The sequence below is a fragment of the Vanderwaltozyma polyspora genome, genomic scaffold (genome assembly GCF_000150035.1).
Source record: "Vanderwaltozyma polyspora DSM 70294 KpolScaffold1075 genomic scaffold, whole genome shotgun sequence".
NCBI lineage: Eukaryota > Fungi > Ascomycota > Saccharomycetes > Saccharomycetales > Saccharomycetaceae > Vanderwaltozyma > Vanderwaltozyma polyspora.
Window position 1 is genome coordinate 4,160 of NW_001834555.1, and position 19,941 is coordinate 24,100.

Here is a 19,941-nt window from a genome sequence, read left to right on the forward strand (position 1 = left end):
AATTTTTCTGTTGTTTCGAATTTAATTGTATTGTTTATCTTATGTTTTATTGCTGGTATCGTCAACGGTGTTTATTATAGTAAAGGTGATAAATCACGTTTTTCATTTGAATTTGGTACAATCGCTGGTAATGCATCAACTAATGGGTTTGTTTCATTTTGGGTTGCCGTTATTTTGTATCAGTCCCTGGTTCCTATTTCGTTATATATTTCGGTGGAAATTATTAAAACAGCACAGGCAGCTTTTATTTATGGTGACGTCCTTTTATACAATGCGAAATTAGATTATCCTTGTACACCCAAGTCTTGGAATATTTCAGATGATTTGGGTCAGGTTGAATATATATTCTCAGACAAGACGGGTACATTAACTCAAAATGTTATGGAGTTTAAAAAGGCTACAATTAATGGTGTTTCATATGGTAGAGCATACACAGAGGCACTTGCTGGTTTGAGAAAGAGACAAGGTATTGATGTCGAAGCAGAAGGTGCTAAAGAGAAGGAAGAAATCGCTAGAGATAGAGATACAATGATCAGTGAATTAAAAGCATTATCAAATAATTCTCAATTTAACCCCGATGAATTGACATTTATTTCAAAGGAATTTGTTCGTGACTTGAAAGGTGCCAATGGTGAATACCAGAAGAGATGTTGTGAACATTTTATGCTGGCACTTGCGTTATGTCATTCCGTCTTAGTTGAACCACATAAATCTGATCCTAACAAACTAGACTTGAAGGCGCAATCACCTGATGAAGCTGCTTTAGTCGGAACTGCTAGAGATTTGGGTTTCAGTTTCTTAGGTAAGACAAAATCCGGCTTAATTGTTGAAATTCAAGGTGTTCAGAAGGAGTTCCAAATATTAAATGTATTAGAATTCAATTCATCAAGAAAACGTATGAGTTGTATCATTAAAGTTCCAAGTAGCAGTCCAGATGGCGAACCAACTGCGTTACTAATATGTAAGGGTGCGGATTCTGTGATTTACTCAAGACTAAAAAGAACTGATAATGCCAATGATGATACTCTATTAGAAAAGACTGCTTTGCATTTAGAACAATATGCTACTGAAGGTTTGAGAACGTTATGTTTAGCCCAAAAGGAAATTCCATGGGCAGAATATCAAGCATGGAATGCTAAGTACGATCGAGCTGCTGGTGCTTTGACCAACAGAGAAGAACAAATGGAAGAAGTTGCCGATGCTATTGAACGTGATTTGATCATATTAGGTGGTACTGCTATCGAGGATAGACTTCAAGATGGTGTCCCTGATTCTATTGAATTGTTAGCTAAAGCAGGTATTAAGCTATGGGTTTTAACTGGTGATAAGGTTGAAACTGCTATCAATATTGGTTTCTCTTGTAACTTATTAAATAATGAAATGGAATTATTGGTAATCAAAGCTTCTGGTGAAGATACCGAACAATATGGTAGTGATCCCTACGAGATTGTTAATGTATTGATATCTAAATATTTGTTAGAAAAGTTCAATATGAGTGGTTCTGAAATTGAAATTGAAGAAGCAAAAAAACATCACGATCTTCCAAAAGGTGAATATGGTGTTGTCATTGATGGTGATGCATTGAAACTAGCTTTGAGTAGCGATGATTTGAGAAGAAAATTTTTATTGTTATGTAAAAACTGTAAGGCGGTATTATGTTGTAGAGTTTCTCCATCTCAAAAGGCTGCTGTTGTCAAGTTAGTCAAGATTACCTTAGATGTTATGACATTAGCTATTGGTGATGGTTCTAACGATGTCGCTATGATCCAATCTGCAGATGTTGGTATTGGTATTGCTGGTGAAGAGGGTCGTCAAGCTGTTATGTGTTCTGATTATGCGATTGGTCAATTTAGATATCTAACAAGATTGTTGCTTGTTCATGGTAGATGGTCTTATAAGAGATTAGCAGAAATGATTCCTGCATTCTTCTACAAGAATGTTATCTTCACTTTGGCTTTGTTCTGGTATGGTATCTATAATAATTTCGACGGTTCTTACTTATTCGAATACACCTATTTATCATTTTACAATTTGGCTTTCACATCTTTACCTGTCATCTTTTTGGGTATTCTAGATCAAGATGTCAACGATACGATTTCAATGGTAGTTCCACAACTATACAAAGTTGGTATTCTTAGATTGGAATGGAATCAACGTAAGTTTGTTTGGTATATGATTGATGGTTTCTATCAATCTGTAATCTGTTTCTTCTTCCCTTATTTGATTTACCATAAGACAATGCTGGTTACTAATAATGGTTTTGGCCTTGAACACCGTTATTATGTTGGTACTTTTATTGCGACAATTGCTGTGGTGGCTTGTAATCTATACATTTTATTACACCAATACAGATGGGATTGGTTTACTGGCTTCTTTGTTGGTTTGTCTATTATGATCTTATTTGCATGGACTGGTATCTGGTCTAGTTCGTTAACAAGTAATGAATATTTCAAGTCTGCCTCACGTATTTACGCTACTCCAGTATTCTGGGGTATAATGTTTGTAGGCGTCTTATTCTGTCTATTACCAAGATTTACTTATGACTGTTTCCTAAAGTTGTTCAATCCTTCGGATGTTGATATCATTAGAGAGATGTGGAAAAGAGGTGATTTTGATAATTATCCGCTTGGATATGATCCAACTGATCCTAACAAACCTAAAATTTCACAAAGAGGAAGATTTGCTTCTGTTAGCCATAAGATCGAAATGAGTAATTTCGATGATGATATTTTACCATCTAACAATTCTCATGCAAGTATTGTTACGGAAGAGATTCCTATGAACTTTATGGATAGACCTGATGGAACTCCTATGTTGGTTAGAAAGGATAAAGACAGTGCATGGAATGATTCCCCAAGAGAAACTCAAGATTTATTATTTTCACCAAGAGCAGATGATTCTGAAGAACAAAGTAGAGTATTTTCTGGTAGAAAATCTTTGGATCGTAGGAGAGAAGAAATGCTAAAAACTAATCAACTAGATAATAGGTATTCTGTTGAAAGGGCCAGGGCATCCCTGGAATTACCTGGTGTCACTCAAGCAGAAAATCTAATGGAAAAGACCGAGAAATATTTCTCATAGAAGAATGACTACATATTTTGTAATTTATATTAAACTTAAAAAGCAACATGTACACTATTATATATCTATGTGAAGAGTAATTCCTTCAATATATTTAATGTTATTTTGGACAGTACAGTAGATAGATACCAATTCATTTTTTGATACTTATCAAAACTGAAAGGAGTGGTCCTAAAAACGATCGCTATTTTATTATAATATTTACGAAGTATTTTCTTTGATATATCTTTGGTTTACAATTTGTGCTATGCATATTTGGATTGAATTAAATTATAGAAGTATGTAAATAATACGTAAATATAAAACCTTTAACGTAAATATATCGAATTCCCTACACAGATAATCTTTTCATTATAGTAATGTTGGAAGAATTTCTCTTAAATGATCCAATAATTCTTCTTCTGAACCTTCTGGATTATCTAATTGCCATGTAACTGAGTATTCATTAAGTTTACCCAACCATGGTCCCGGCTTAAGATCAAGAATCTTTGCCATTTTTTTCCCATCAATCATCGGTCTCAAAGTATGACACACATCTAGCTTTTCTTCAAATATAAAATTCCAGAAATGAGAGTAATCATTCATTGCGGCCTCATTGTTAGCTAATAGTTGGTTCAATAAAGAAACGTAATGTGCTATTTCCCAGTTTCCCTTAAAATCTCTTAAAAAGTTACCAATGTCAGAGCGTTTTAATGAAACTCTATCATTTTTGAACTTGTATACCAATTCATAATAACTTTCAATACCATTAACTATCTGTGAAACAACAACCGCTTCATTTTTGCTCATTTTTAAACCGTCTTTAACAATGCTTTCAGTTACAGGGATAGTGTTATTCATTTTTTTCTTAGGATTCCAAATAATCATTAAGTTTTGGAAAGGTAAAAGAATAGATGATAATAAATACATCCTCTTAAAGGATTGATCGTTATCTAATTTGTCAAATAAAGTTGGAAGTTGCAATGATAATAATTCTCTGTCTTTAACTATACTAATTACCTTCCACAGGTGATCATTTAGAATATTTTTATCATATATTTCGTTAATTAATGCAAATTGTTGTGGATTACTTTCCTCATTATAATCAATAATCGATTGGTCATTGTGCCAGTGGAAAATAACATTATCTATACATGTTTCTTGTATCAAGGATAAACCAATTAACGGAGTTTTCCCGTCAAATATCTTTTCCATCTCAACACCAATACGTTCTCTTGAAATTTTAGTATAAAAGGCTTTATTTATGTCTTTGTCAGACATTGCATTTTTCACTGAATCCTCTATTTGAAAATTAAACCTAGATGCAAATCTAATTAGTCTTAAGACACGTAGAGGGTCATCCAAGAAAGTTTTCCTTGGCGGTAAAGGTGTCCTTAAAATACCAGCAGATAAATCTTCAATACCTCTACCGGTAAAATCTTCCACCTCTTTTTTAGAAATATTATAAAACAATGCATTTAGAGTAGCGTCCCTTCTTAAGGCATCTTGTTCTGGTGTGCCAAATTCAACTGTTGGAATTCTAGAGTTTTCAGTATATTCTTCTGATCTTAAATTGACAAAATCAACTTCAACATCAAATAGTTTCGTGGTAGCAGTTTCTAAATGTTTAGACTTTTCAGGATTCTTATCAATCTTATGAATGGAATGTGGCTTTAAGTTATATCTATCATAATGTATCTGTAAAAAGTCATTTAACTTTGTAGCAAAATTTTCACCAGACATAATATTTATCGCTATATCCAAATCGTGTGATTCAGAACCCAGTAACTTGTCACGTACCCAGCCACCAGTAATTCTCAATTCCAATGGTTCAGTAGGTTTCTGCTCAGAATTGTAGTCATTAGTAAAATCAATCAATAATTGACATACTTTTTGTTCAACTGAATTCAGTTGCACGACAGGTTTCTGATCAATGCACATTTTAGGTGCTTTAAAGTCAAACTTTTTCAATTGTGTCAATGCAACCTTATTAGTCGATATATTACGTAGAATACGAAACATACAGAACCCAATTTGAAGTCATGATCATCATATTTATCAACAATCAAGCATTCATTTATTCATTATTTAGTTTGGATGTCTTTACAATTTATTTGTTAAGTTCTTGATCGATATTGAAAAATTACACAGTCACGTGATATAAATATATATCTAAATATATAGAAGTAGAGATGTCAGTAATCAGAAGAAAGTCAAAAGTGGTCACCAGTTAGGGTTTAGATACTAAGATCCTAGTTCAAAATTATTAGGTAACAAATACATGTCTGATCAGTTTTCCGATGTTCAATAATATATAAAGTTGCTTTAATCAAGAAGATATTAGAAGAATCAGTTAGATTATAAGTATCCATTCTTAACAATATATATCTATTCAATCGCAGGATTACTGTATTTATATCATCAATGATTATATAATTTATATTTTAGTATTAAATGCAGAGAAGTAAAGATTCTTAAATACAAGTTCATAGGTTTGACTTCATTCTCACTCCTTGCAAGTGTTATTTCGAATATTAATGGCACTTACAATGAATCAATTAATTTCAACCAGGTTTGTAAAACGTTAGTTTTGACATTATCATCATAAATCATCACACCTTCACCAGTACCTTTTTTATCATTTGCTAAGCCACTACCGTATACCAATCTAACAAAATCACTGGATAAACCGATTGGAATACCGTTCTCATCATTGTCACCACGGCCTTGATCAGATGCTTTTCTTGCTCTCCTTAAAATTGAAGTATGTTCATAAGTTTCAGCGGCCACTTGTGCATTATCAACAATTTTTTTAGGAATACCACACATAGATGCCACATGCATACCAAAGGAACCTTCACTTTGCCCTTCAACTAGTTTATATAAAAATGTAATGTTCCTGGTACCTTCATCAACAAGAATACTCATCTTTAATGGTCTAACTTGTGGATGACCTTTGAAACTTAAACCTAGCGAACCATAATGTGTTGCAAAGAAACCTAAACTCTGCATATGAGTAGCAACATGGTATAACACACTTTCTGCTATGGCAAAACCATCATTGGATGAACCTCCTCTACCCAATTCATCAAGAACCAATAATGATCTATTAGTGGCAACGTCTAATATTTTTTTTGTTTCTGATAGTTCAACAAGAAATGTAGATTTACCTTGCATTATATTATCATTCGCACCCAATCTAGTCATAATTTTATCAACTGGAGTCATGGTTGCGGACTCACATGGAACATAGCACCCAATTTGTGCCATAATAACTGCTACACAAGTCATACGTAATATGGTAGACTTACCTGCTGCATTGGCACCTGTCAGTAGACCTAACTGTGGAACATCTTTACCCAACTCGATATCATTAGGTATAAACTCTTTAATTGAAGTGGAACCTAAGTTGAAACATGGGTGCCTCAAAGATTTGAATTTTAGGTAACCATTTAGTTTAGCGCCTGTAGCAGGATCTATTTCATCAACTAATTGAGGCCTGCAAGATGGAGCACCTAGAGATTCCGATGTACGGGCCAATGCAATTAAACAGTCTATTTTAGAAATAGCTTCGATTGTTGGCATCCAACTGGTCTTGTAATGAGAATGAAACTTTTTTGATAATCTATTTTTAAGATCTTGTTCTATAATCTTATGCGATTCTCGAGCTTCTGCCATGCTTCTTGCCAACTTACTTACTTCTTCGGAATAATATCTCTTAGATGATTTATTGGCACCCATTTGCATCCAGCTCGATGGGATTAATTTCGTTGCCGCCATTGGGACTTCAATTGTATATATTTCTTTACCAGAATCCTTGAAATGAATAGTGGAACATTTAAATTCTTTTTTATATCTTCTCAAGTGATCATTTAAGTCTTCTTCGATTCCTTTTATCTTATCTAGAGATTCATCGAATTCAGGTTCAACACCACTATGTGGCTCCATAACATCTTCAACAATAGCCTTTTCACGATCAAAAGCATTTGTCCATTTCGCAACATCTTGAAACAAACTTTCTGGAATTTGGGATACGAAAACACCCAAAGCTCCATTAAAGTTCTGATTTGAAATTTTAGTCAATAATTTAACTATAGTTTCAAAGCCTTGGATCACCTTATCAAAGTCTTTCATTTTTACAGTACCGGCATGAATTCGAGATAACAATCTTTCTAAATCGGGAATCTTTGACAGATGAGATTCGAACAAATCTCTTAATACTGGATCGTCAAGTAGTTGTTCAACACTGTCTAATCTTTTATCAATGTCAGCTTTATGCAGTAGCGGATGCATTACCCATGTTCTCATCGTTCTTTTACCCATAGGAGTAATAGCTCTATTGAACAATTTAAATAATGTACCCTTATCAGATCCATCAAAAGTATTGGAAAAAATTTCCAAATTTTGTAATGTAACACCATCAAGAATCATTGAGTGCTGTGATTTTATCAAATTATATTCTTTCATGTTACCTAAGCTAATCAATGAACTATCAAGTTTCAACCACTTCAAATAGTTCAAAAGTCCACCGAATGCACTGAATCCTACTTGTTTACCATTATTGTAATACTTTTGTAGGATTGTTGGCCATTCCGATTGCTCTTCGAAATAAGCATTCTCAGGTTTTAAAAGCTCATCATAAGTACGATGGAAATCATAAAATTCAGTACCAGGTTTCATATAATTGAATATTGCCTGTGGGGATGAATTGAATTTGACTATTTTTTGGGCTAAGTTACTCAAATTATTTTTTTCCATAATGACTTCCTTTGGTTTGATTTGTGACATCAGAGTATCAAACTTTGAACATTCCTTATCGTCTTCAAATTCTAACATCTGTAGCTCACCAGTAGCTGTATCTATAAAAGCAACACCGAATATTTTCTTGGACATCGTCTCTTCTATTGATACTATATTTTCATCATTACAGGTATAATAATTGCCAGGTTCTTCTCTTATAGCCATACAATAAGTAGCCAGATCGGAGTGCAACATCGATCCATCTGTTAAGGTACCCGATGTCAACACACATTCTAATTCCCTTTTAACAATACCTTTTGAACCTTCACGCATTTCTTTTGCCAACATAGATTCACGTTGATCAACTTTTGCGACTTTATAACCATATTGAATAAATTGAGATGACCAATAATCGAATGACATTTCAGGAATACCAGCTAGTTGCATGTTGGCTCTACCGCCACCAGCGATCTTTAAATCGAATAAGGAATTACCCAACATAGCATCCTTTTCGTATAATTCAAAAAATTTACCTTTCTTGAAGAATACAACACAATCCCACATTTTTGACTTGATCTCCCAATATTGCTTTTCAAATGCTGTGAATTTATTCCACGCAGAAGAAGGTATATATAAAGTTCTAGGATCATACTCTGGATCTGAAATTGGTCTTTTTTGGGCGTCTCTAATATCAACTAACCATTGATACCTCTCTTCATTTTCTTTGTTAAAGTTAGAATGCTTCGAACTATTGTTAATTTTTTTGACAGGTCTTGGTGTTGATGGTTTAGATGGTACTGAACTATTTAAAATCTTGTTAACTGATTTTGTTGTCTGTGATTTAGGTTTACTAGCCAACTCCAACAAATCATCATCATCGTCGAGGTCAATATCATTAATGGCAATTTTATCATCGTCCTCACTTTCTTCACTTTCAATATCAACCTTCTTGGCGGGAATAAAATCATCATCATCCTCATCCTCATCATCAGCACGGGAATTATTCTTTCTTCTTCTTTTTGAACTTGCAATTAAATCGTCATCATCATCACTACTACTTTCTGCATAGCTTATATTTCTTTTGACCTTTCTTCTGGTCGAAGAAAGTGATAAAGAATCATCACTTTCCCCAAATGTATCATCCATCTCTGTAGCCGGTGTTGTTTTTATAAGTAGTGATAAAGATTTATCATCATCCTGAGAAGATGTCTCTGGTTTAACGAAGGATCTTACGTTTTCAGCCTTTTCTACTTCTTTACCATAAGTTTTCTTTGAACCAAAATCAAGAGAAGAATTCCCAATATTATCTTTCTTAACTCTTAGATTATCAGCATCTTCGTCGTCGTCGTCGTCTTCCTGTCCCACGAATAGTGCTGTCCCTTTTTTTGGGTTGACGCCAACCTTCTTTCCTTCTGCAGCAACCGGCTTAATTTTAGATGTAGTAGGCGATTGTTTGGAAAAGAAAGACATCAAAGAAGATTGCTTCATCTTCTTTTGTGAAGATGTTGATGGTGATTTCAAATCAGCCACTTTCTTAGCTTTTGGTGTGATTGGTGCCATTTTTTCCTGTATAATTTATTTCTCACCCTTCAGTCTAAAACTTGACACACACTGATCCACTGCTAATACTCAACTAATTGCCTAAATCGAGATTTCCAAGCTCTTCTAGATCTTAAATGACTGAAACATGAAAATATAAATGGAATCCATCTTATATTAATGTGAGATCTTTAAAAAATTGTTACTATTATATATAAATATATAAATGTTTACGCGTCGCGTTTTTATGCGATGCCCCATTTTGTTAACGGGACAAATCTATCAGCTATGGAAGAATTGAAATAAAAAATATGACGTAATTGATCAAATAGAGGTTGAAAATTGAAGATGAGTTCCCATTTCTCTTTGATCCATTGCCACTATGTATGGCAATTTTTTAATGCAAAATCATAGATATCTACCATGATATATTACTACACATCGTCTGTCTCGATTCATGTTTTTATCTCAACTTTTCACGTTAAGTTCAAATGAAACTTCTTTATCTGCATCTAAGTACGAATCACAAACACACCATAATGACAATTTATGCTCTCCTTCAGTATTTACTGTGAATTGTAAATCATAAGATTGTGTTTCCTTCGATAAACTTATTCTTTTTATAGCCAACAATTCTCGAGTAGAGACTTCTCCCAAGACAACCCACCAATTTTCCAGTTTACCATATGGATACTTCTCAGAGGTGACATTTAATGTTTCTGGATCTTCATCTCTATTAACCGTTACAGTAATAGTTACATCATCATCTACCTTAATAGAGTTAGCATCCTTCAGAGAATACTCTAATTCGATATTTGGATAATTATTGACAAATTCTGCGATTTTTATTAATTGCTTCTCTTCCATAGTCATGATTTCCTCCCTTTCTTCATCCTCAAGCGCCATAATATCATAAACAGTATCAATATTTTTAATTGCACATGTCTTTAATATAGATTCATCAAAAAATGGTATTTGTTTTAATGGACTGTCTGTATCCCAAACCCCTTGTACTACCATCTGTGATAAATCCATTGCCGTCGTAGCATTTAGACAGCCATCACTTGATAATATATCCACTACAGCGTTAATCAATGGAAGAACAACTAACAAAATGCTATTTAAATCGTATTGATGATCAGCCGTCAATTTAACTCTTGAAAAATAAGCCTGTAATAATAAAAATACTTTAAATTTTAATACATTTAGCTCACCATTTTCAGGAAACTTATAAGGTAATATTTTTTGCAATTTATACAAGTATGAAAGTTCACCCCGTCTTACAGGTATGAAATCAAATTCAATAGCACCTGATAAGATCTCTAAAATTTCTTTCATTGTTGTTCTTTGGGAAAGCTTGGACACGAAATGTGAAAAGGATAAATATGATATATTATACTGAACACAAATGAGGGCACCGTTTATCGGAGAGATAGTTTCTGTTTGTTCAGGATCAGTTGAACTTTCTTGATTATTTTCGATCTCAACAATAGAAGAACTTTCAAGTTCAGTGACAATATTCTCCACTAATTGAGAAAGATATTGCGAAATACCAAGTGGTGATGTGTCAACAACACCATAATAACTTGGATTGGCATGAATTCTCCTATAGAATAGGGAATAAGTAATCAAATCAACACAATCTTGTTTATTTTCAACTATACCAGAAAATATACCATCAATAATGAAATCGTGTAAGAAATACAATAGATTGCTTTCGATTGGCAATGCCTCTTCTATGAACTTCTTGTAAAAAAACTTCATATTAGTATCAGTCATAATATGTATATTCCCAACATGTTTCGAGTTGTTCTTAGCAAATGAAATTGCAATCATTTCATTTAACATATCTGAAGTATAATTGCGGTATCTGTGTTCCTTTTCATCGTAATATTTTGTTCCCAAAACAACAATATTATCAGACTTGGGAAAATCATAGCAGTATTCTTTTGTCAGCACCAACACTTTTAACAATTGGGCCTCAAATAAATTAAAAATGATATCAAGGTCCACAGGAGAAATTCCTTCGTATATCAACCCAATACCTCTTTCTAAAGTAGATTTTAAATTTTTATTCTGAAGTTTTTCAATTTCATTATTGGACTTATTTAATCCATTGGAGAAAGATCCATATTTTCCATCTTCTATTAATGATATCAGTTCTTTACTAACTCCAATACAATCTGTTCTTGTTGAGACAAACATAATAGTAGATTTACTTTTTATACTTTCATTATAAACATAATTGCATGCCTTCTTCAACATTAGATTAGAATAAGAGGAGCCTCTAACATCATCATACCCATCAAGATGAATATCAACAGGATATATTTGTTCCAATGGAGAGTAATTAAAGATATACTTCTTGTTAACCCCCATCCAATCACCAAAATCTCTTGCATTTGCTATACAGGATGAAAGACCAACTATTCTTAAATCTTTTTCTAATTGCGATGACATTAAATTCATTTGAGAAATTAGACATTCGTATGATGGTCCAATAGCAGGATCGGATACCCTTTGAGCATTATCATAAATAACTAACTCTATACTCTGAATATTTTTTCTTTGCCTCCATCTTCTTGAAAGGTTGATGAATTGAGATGGTGTTGCCAAAATTAGGTGACTCTGTGCCAAAACCTTTAAATTAATACTATTATCATTAGTTAGCTTATTAATCAACTTCCCCCCAGCAATGTCTGAAAATTTTCCATTCCAAGAAACCAATAAGTTATCAATGGATTGTTGCACAGGATTAATATACACAGCTCTTCCTTTATTTTGTCTCCAGTGGTTCAGTAAAGCCAGCTCAGCAGCCGTAGTCTTACCTGATGCTTTTGCACAACATAGCAACATATTTTCGTTCGAATTATAAATAATTTCAAAAAGTGGTGTAATGAACTTATTAAAGGAACTAAAATCAAATGTATTCATGAATTCCTCATTTTCCAAACTAGAGGTAGAGACTGGTGACATATTTATCAATTGGGTGGGTTGAGGAAACTTTCTTGGAATTCGTAGATCATGGAAAGATGCCACAATTTGCTCTTTAGAATTTAGCCATCGATCAGAGATAATTGTTATAAAATAATTTGGTGGCAATGTTCTTTGCTCAGATGAATTTAGTTGAATATAAAAGTTCACAATATGCTCTTGATTAATATAGTCTTTATGTATCAATATATTTGTAGAATAAAGAATGTTGTCACCATTCGTATCTTCTACAAGTATAGTAAATGATTCTATTGGACTATGATACCTGTTATCCCAGATCCATCCAGGGATGATTTCCAATTCAAAACTTAGCAAGGTTGAAGTTATTGGTTGTATGGTACAAGAACTAGTCAACGATGGAAACCTTTTCAATAAATCATAGACTGTTTTTGCATACTTTTCCGATCTAATTGCTTTTCCTACAGAAGATGGGGAGTCTAATTTCATATAGTCAACCCATGGTAAGGAGGAAGCTTCAGCTTTCCTGATAACTTCTACAGGACAACTTGAAAACTGTCTCAATGGAGAATTTGTTACCCACATTCTTCTATCCACAGCTTTACAAAGATCCAAGAGCAGCTTCGTAGGCTTTGACCATCTTTTTTTAAGACAAATTTCTTTCATTGAATTTAATAATCTTCCTGCATTTTGGGTAATAAAGATCATATCTGCATTTAGGGCAAACCCTTCAAAATTCAACCTTGAAATATAGGATTGTAACAATATGTTTACCTTAAACAGATGATCCTCAGTATCTTTGCTAATCGGAATAGGACATTTTTCTGTCAATTCTTTTAATTCTTTTCTTTCTTCCTGTCTTACAGAAAGGTACTTAAATTCTTCAGACATTGAAAATATCTTAAAAATGTCAAACAAAGTCGAATTTTCATTCAAATTATCACAATATACAGACATTGAATTGTATTTGATATAAAATCTTGATGCAATCTTACCAAGTTCCGTTGATTCAACTCGATCTTCAATTGCATCATAAGTAGAAAGATTTCTATCATGTAAAATTAGAAGTGCCGAATGGACTAGTGAATCCAAATAAGAGCCTCTATCCAATAACTTTGAGCCTTCTGGAACATTATGTTGCTCTGGAGAAACTAGCATTCTGACATATAAATACGTCAGACTTAACCATTTTCTGGCATCATCTCTATTTTTAACATTTCCTGAGACAATTTCGGCATTTAAACTATCGATTAAGCTTGAGATAAACTGTGATTCAATTGGAAGCTGCTGATTTAATATTGCTAAATAATATTGAACATCGCTTTGAGCCGTTATGATAACACCTTCACCATGTGTGTCATAACGAGGTCGACCTGCTCTTCCCAGCATTTGTAATATATCTTGGGAAGATAACTGTACCCAAGAACCCTTCTCTGGAGAATATACATCAGTACCTTTGATTATAACTGTATGTGCAGGCAAATTCACACCCCAAGCTAAAGTTGCTGTCGATACCAAAACCTGCAATAAACCATCTGCAAATAGATCCTCTGACAAAGATCTATCATTTCGATTAAGACCAGCATGATGAATACCAATACCGTGAGATATTAAAGTTTGAAGACTGGAGTTATTTACATTTTCAGATTCACGTTTTAGTATTTCTTTAATACCATTTTCAGATTCACGTTTTAGTATTTCTTTAATACCATTTTCAGATTTAATAATTTTACTCAAATTATTTTCATTACTAAATCTGGTCTTCAAATATTGAGCTGTTCTAATTGTATCTTTTCTGGAATGAACAAAAATAATTACCTGATGTCCTTCTGATACAGATTCCAATACTTTATCGTAACATGCTTCATTTATGGCATTCAATTTTTTCAAAGCATTCCTTTCTGTGATACCACAGAATTGTTGACTTAATGGACAAGGCCTATATGAACTGTCAAAGTAGAACAGACCATCATCCGGAACACGAAGAAATCTTGCTACATCTTTATAGTTTGGCAAGGTTGCCGATAACGCAACAATTCTCGGTCTTTCACTGGGGTTTGTAGATAAATGAGCTCGAGCAACAATCGATTCTAGAACGGGTCCCCTGGTATCATTCAACAGATGAACTTCATCTATAATAACCAAATCTACAGTTTTTACAAAAGTCAATTCATTTGATTTTCTTGTAATGATATCCCACTTTTCTGGAGTTGAAACTAGTATGTGAGTTTCCGAAATTTGTTGGCTAGTTAAATTAGAATCACCAGTAAGTTCTGAAACTTTTATACCAAATGGAGATAATCTACGCTGAAATTCTCGAACTTGCTCTTGAACCAATGCCTTTAAAGGAGCAATATATATAGCCTTAAATCTATTTATATTCAATTTTGATGTGATATCATCACGTAATAAGGATAGCCCTCTAAGGATTGCTAACAGTGCAATATTAGTCTTACCTGCTCCAGTAGGAGCACAAATTAATAAATTATTATCCGTGTTAAATGTAGAATTGAATACTTTTGATTGAACAAGGTTTAGATGCTGAATTTCTTCTGATGGAAATGCTTCATGGGTCCAATCAGGTAGTTCTGAGATAGCAACCAAATCATGGTGGAAGTCTGGTTTATCAGGAGGAGGTATATGTATTTCTTCGTAACTAGGCTTTACTCTTTTGAATGATCCTGCTGGTAATGAAATCTTTTGAGAAGAAAGTGTTTTTGGATTCTGATTTACAGCCAACTTACTTAAATCAATAATATCTGGAAGATTTGAATTATCTTCAATTTTTAGTTTTTTTTTATTGATGTCCATTTTTGCTGGTTCAGTGTTAATGTCTTCGAATATCCTTTTGTTAGTATCTGAGTTTCTATTCTTATATTCGTCAACCAAATATTGTAATCCATTTCCTATCATCGTGTCTATAAGCTCTTCTTTATCAATTTTATTAGCTTTTGATAATTTGCATCCCCATAGGATTTCATATTTGTTTTGTATAATGAAATTAACAAGACTCAAAGAATCAAAATCTAACAATTCTAGTAATTTTTTTTCTATTTCTTTATCTGAATCACTCGAACCTTCAATTGCCAATAAAATTTTTGAAGACAAATTGGGTACCATTTCAGTGTTTATGCTTTTTAATTCTTTTAACAAAAGCCTCTCTACATAAAATTCATCTACTGTGAAGATTGATATTTTATTCTTTTCAGATCCTAATTTATCAGACCCTATTCTGATTTCTTCAGGTTTATTATCAATATTTACACTGTGTCGTATCGTCTGGCCGTTGTTATCATCATGAGGCGACATTCCATTGTCAGCTAGAGTTGGCGAATGTCCATTAGAGCGTGTTAGATCATCATCTCTTCTATTTAAATTTGTTTGTTCTTCTTGTTCTTCATCATCTGACGCCATTACAGGAACAATATTTTCTTCTTCAACGTGAGAGTTTATACCATAATCAGTTAGGTTATTTGTCAATTTAACTAAACGCTGGAATTGAATAGTATCTATCGGACATGATAATTCATCTTCTACAATTTTCTTTTTCTTCTGTATCAGCCCATCTTTATTCTCTTCATCTTCCTTTAATACTGATATCAACAAATCTGATGTCTCTATAATGGTTTCGTGAGGTATATCATCGCCTAACATATCAGTAACCCACTCCAGTATCTCTTCATACACCTGGGAATTCTCTGCTGTCGTTGGATAATAATTAATTTTTGTAACCCCATCCATATCCAAAATAGTCTGACCTCTTGTATTAGTATATGTTATCGGTTCATCTCTAACTATACCTATGGCGGTACCTGTAGAATCAGGATTTTGTAATGGTTCAGTTGGGGTTTCGTAAACTACACTTTTCCCCATATCATTCAGATTTATTCTCCCTGCCATAGACTTTGGCTGTGATTCAATTGCATCCTTTGTAGCATTATCAATCAATTTTTTATCTGATTGCAATACCTTATTTGACATCTCATCGTAACGATATATTTCTCTGATACGCTGTCTCTGATCTTGGTCATCTTTTGAACTCATCTTGGATGCTTCCAGTTAGAACTAATTAGACGTATGATGCAAAATCTAGTCACTGATATGCTGAATTTATCTATATTGTAGGAACTCATCTTGTTGTTTGCCTTTATCGTCTTTAATACCATTTCTATTTTACTAGAGTAATAATATTTAACATTTCGTGTAATATGATGTATATTTATTTTTGTTAGACATCCACGTGATCAGACAGGGTAATTTATGAATGACAAAAATCACGTGACAGAATAACTCCAACGTCACAGTAGTAAGGCTATGAAAAGGATTTACACAGAACAAGAATAAAGATTTTAGTCATCTTGGAACAATTAAGTATAAAAGGGCAACGAATATAATCTTTGAAGGGTATTCCCTAAGGTTCACTTTTATCATGATGGCTAAATTATCCTTATATCTGTTAATTTCATTTTAAGTAGAGTAGTTCGTGCTTCTAATGTCAGTAAGTCCAAGTAGTTCCAAATGTAGCCTTTCCAAAATTCTATTTGCTTTCTTTGAGGGCATATTGTTGTAAGGCATCTGAATTGCTTTAGCGACTACACATTATTGGGCACGTTACCAGGGTTTTGATGTCATCCTTATTTATTTTTACTTTACTGTCGATGTTTCCATTTAGTATTAATTTCTTAAGTACTGGTAAAGATGGGTGTCTCAAAATTACATGGTAAACTACAATGGTTTTTTTAGAAGGGATTTGATTCCCTTTTTATATTGCTACTTATTTTTTCCGATGTTGAGTCAAAGTCTTCATTTGTTATGAATTTTACTACTGATGAGTAAGGTGAAGCTTGAGCATAGAATCCTGAGATGTCTTGTGCTGGGAAAGCCTGTACAGTTGTAAACTTCTCGTCAATCAATATCATTTGGTCATAGAAATATAATTTGTTTTCTACCTGTGTCCCAATGGGAGTAGCGTTTAAAAATGCATCTCTTAACATACATACACCATTCAGTGTGTAAGCAACTTCATATCCATGTTCCTTAAAGACATCTATAGCTAATAAATTACATTTAGACGAGGGTGCGTACAATGCATTGGTTATTTCAATTATGTCATCATTTTCCAGCCTCAAAGTCATGGTTCCAAATTCAACACCAACCAGTTCACTACTTATGCCACTTATCTCCAACGATGTTGGTTTCAGGTCCGTTATTAGTTTCTTATTGCATACTATAGTTGGACTTGTACCTGGATCTATAATAATGGATTCCTCCACTGTTAATTTCAGATTGTTCTTTTCACAATAGAAGGCTAATGTTGAACTTTTGTCCACATTGTATTTTATTAACCTTCTCAGCTCATCGTCATTTAACCTATCGAGCAACTTGTTAATTTGGGTGTTATCAATATTGCTAAGCATCTGTTGGGTCCTAGAGAAAATAGAGAGTGAACGGTCATCTACATAGCCATTTTTATCTTTAGAAATGCTTGTATTATAATTAAGTCTATCATGAATAGCTATGAAAGATGACTCTATTGATTGTTATTGTATACATTTATGACTTTTTAGACTGATTGGGTGTTGGCCACAAAAGATGCATATTTTCCCAACTCTATATATTCCAGCTAGTTCGCCAATTGAAAATTTCCCACTTACATTTAGCTCTAGCTTGTATTGGTTTTCACCAACCTTCAGGGATTTGGCTTTTTCTTTAATTTTTATGAAGGTTTCTTCATCTAGCCTATTTTCCTGATTCTTATTCACTTTGGGTTGGTCTTCATCTTTACTAGTTGCTATGAATGCTGTGGGATTTATTTTCGTTATATGTTTAAGCTTCGCATTTGCACCACTGAAGTTTTCACTTTTCTTCATAAAGTCAAATATTAATTCTGAGTAAAAACTTAGAGACATTAAGTTCTCAAGCTTTTCTTCTTTAAATTCATCATTGATTTTCTCAGTGATGAGGGTTTTAAAGTGTTCCATAGGTAATGCTAGGGACCCATCTTTCAGGCGGTAGTCAAATATACCTCCTAAAATGCTTGATGAGAGTAACATTAGTATGTCTTCATCTTTAAAAGACTTTGCAGTCTGGTAATATTGGTGAAAACTTCATTTGCAGTAAGATCCCTATTTTGATCATTCTGTCTCGTACCTTTAGTTGCCTTCAGGAACCTTTTCGATTTTTCGAAAGATTTTACCTTTTCTGAGCAACCCCTAACATGTTTTATTATTCCTCTAGCATCTTTGCCGCGGATAGCGTCCTTGATACTATTAGCTTCTGTCTTAACGATGACAGGAGTAGAGATAAGATTGCCAATTTGGCGATATAGGGCCTTTTGAAAATTATCGTCAGCTGTAATTGGTTTTTCATTTGTGTAGCATCTGAACATTGGTTCCTCACTTAGGATTAATCCAGTGTTTTCTAGCCATTTGGTTGGGTTAGAACTGGATAGAATAGGGATTTTACTTAGTAATTTCTTAATTTCCTTTTGCTTGATATACTCGTCAATTTCATGGTATTGAGGTACGGGTTTATTCGATTTGTCTAGTATTTTACCACTTATAAAGTTAGCAATCTTTTGATCCGGGATATATGATGAAGAAGAGGTTCTATTTTGATGTTCCGAATATTGTGGTGATGTTGCAAAAGGGAAATTTGGAATTTCGATTTTTTAGTGGTAGCTTGATAGATTTTCAAGTTCTTAGTATATTAATAACTATTAGATTGGATTAGACTGTAATTCCTACAGGGGCTCATAACCTGTCGTACAAAAGGTGGCAGATGGTAGAATGGAATATACGCGTGGAACATCCAGTATAGGTAGGGTAATATAATAAATCTAGTGAGGATTAGATATATTATGTGCAATATTTAACGGCCACTCAACACAATTGTTGACGGTATAGTTTTACTTAAAGAACTTGCTTTGTATATAGAACTGGTTGGATAAATTATATAGTATTAGAATATATATATTTATATCTCTTTAGTTAGATATTTATTAGATATTCTCTCTATAGTAATTTTGCCTTCTACCATATTTTTGCCACTAGTAATATTTTCAGAGATCTAATGTTAATCAATCTTAGATTCTGCTATCTTTATATCTTTCATGATAATCCCTATATATTTAGTAAGGCAAGACCTAATTTTTAGTCATTTGATTCGATCTGATGAACAGTCATAATTACCCTGCTAAGTCACGTGGAAGATCCAACAATTTTCACTGATATTAGTTACTGGAAGACAAAACGACAGTGAGAGAGATATGACGGGAGAGAATTTTCAACAACTCAAGTCAGCTTCATGCTAAATAAATTGAATATTTACCTAGTAATCATATTATTATATTTATAGACAATTTTATCTTCTCCGCTGCCACTTTCAGATATATCTTCTTATTTAGCAAATCCAGTAGATCACGTGACTACTGTTAAAATATTATATCCTTCTATCTTCTTTTCATCTTGGGAGAACATGAGGATTTCAAGAAACAATACCTGTTAATTTCAAAGTATGAATAAGATATACTATCATCAATTTGTCATATTTTACATCCTAACATAGTGTGTCATACGAAGAATAATGCTTTCTAAAGAATTTTACCATCCGCCAATATACTCTACATGTAGAGATATACTACAAATATAT

At 33.3% G+C, this 19,941-nt stretch overlaps 7 protein-coding genes across 7 annotated transcripts in view; 1 reads left to right on the top strand and 6 right to left on the bottom strand.

Moving 5' to 3' along the window:
• Kpol_1075p2 (uncharacterized protein) overlaps positions 1 to 3,081 on the top strand; it is a gene marked incomplete at both ends in the record, with an annotated part of 4,147 nt that extends 1,066 nt beyond the window's left edge. Inside the window, one exon of the mRNA XM_001642532.1 lies at positions 1 to 3,081. Within this exon, the coding sequence (XP_001642582.1) occupies positions 1 to 3,081 (3,081 nt within the window).
• A 351-nt stretch (positions 3,082 to 3,432) lies between these two features.
• Positions 3,433 to 5,082, bottom strand: CCA1 (tRNA adenylyltransferase; the record flags this gene model as incomplete). The annotated part of the gene is made up of 1 exon (XM_001642533.1): positions 3,433 to 5,082. One exon carries the CDS (start codon positions 5,080 to 5,082, stop codon positions 3,433 to 3,435), a length of 1,650 nt encoding a protein of 549 aa, XP_001642583.1.
• Positions 5,083 to 5,604: 522 nt separating this feature from the next.
• On the bottom strand, positions 5,605 to 9,360 carry MSH6 (mismatch repair ATPase MSH6; the record flags this gene model as incomplete). Its single annotated transcript, XM_001642534.1, has 1 exon — positions 5,605 to 9,360. The coding sequence occupies one exon, from the start codon at positions 9,358 to 9,360 to the stop codon at positions 5,605 to 5,607; it is 3,756 nt and encodes a 1,251-aa protein (XP_001642584.1).
• Positions 9,361 to 9,807: 447 nt separating this feature from the next.
• On the bottom strand, positions 9,808 to 16,335 carry BRR2 (ATP-dependent RNA helicase BRR2; the record flags this gene model as incomplete). Its single annotated transcript, XM_001642535.1, has 1 exon — positions 9,808 to 16,335. One exon carries the CDS (start codon positions 16,333 to 16,335, stop codon positions 9,808 to 9,810), a length of 6,528 nt encoding a protein of 2,175 aa, XP_001642585.1.
• A 695-nt stretch (positions 16,336 to 17,030) lies between these two features.
• Kpol_1075p6 (uncharacterized protein) lies at positions 17,031 to 17,708 on the bottom strand (the record flags this gene model as incomplete). The annotated part of the gene is made up of 1 exon (XM_001642536.1): positions 17,031 to 17,708. One exon carries the CDS (start codon positions 17,706 to 17,708, stop codon positions 17,031 to 17,033), a length of 678 nt encoding a protein of 225 aa, XP_001642586.1.
• A 123-nt stretch (positions 17,709 to 17,831) lies between these two features.
• Positions 17,832 to 18,344, bottom strand: Kpol_1075p7 (uncharacterized protein; the record flags this gene model as incomplete). Its single annotated transcript, XM_001642537.1, has 1 exon — positions 17,832 to 18,344. The coding sequence occupies one exon, from the start codon at positions 18,342 to 18,344 to the stop codon at positions 17,832 to 17,834; it is 513 nt and encodes a 170-aa protein (XP_001642587.1).
• Positions 18,344 to 18,679, bottom strand: Kpol_1075p8 (uncharacterized protein; the record flags this gene model as incomplete). Its single annotated transcript, XM_001642538.1, has 1 exon — positions 18,344 to 18,679. One exon carries the CDS (start codon positions 18,677 to 18,679, stop codon positions 18,344 to 18,346), a length of 336 nt encoding a protein of 111 aa, XP_001642588.1.
• Between the last annotated feature and the right edge of the window lie 1,262 nt (positions 18,680 to 19,941).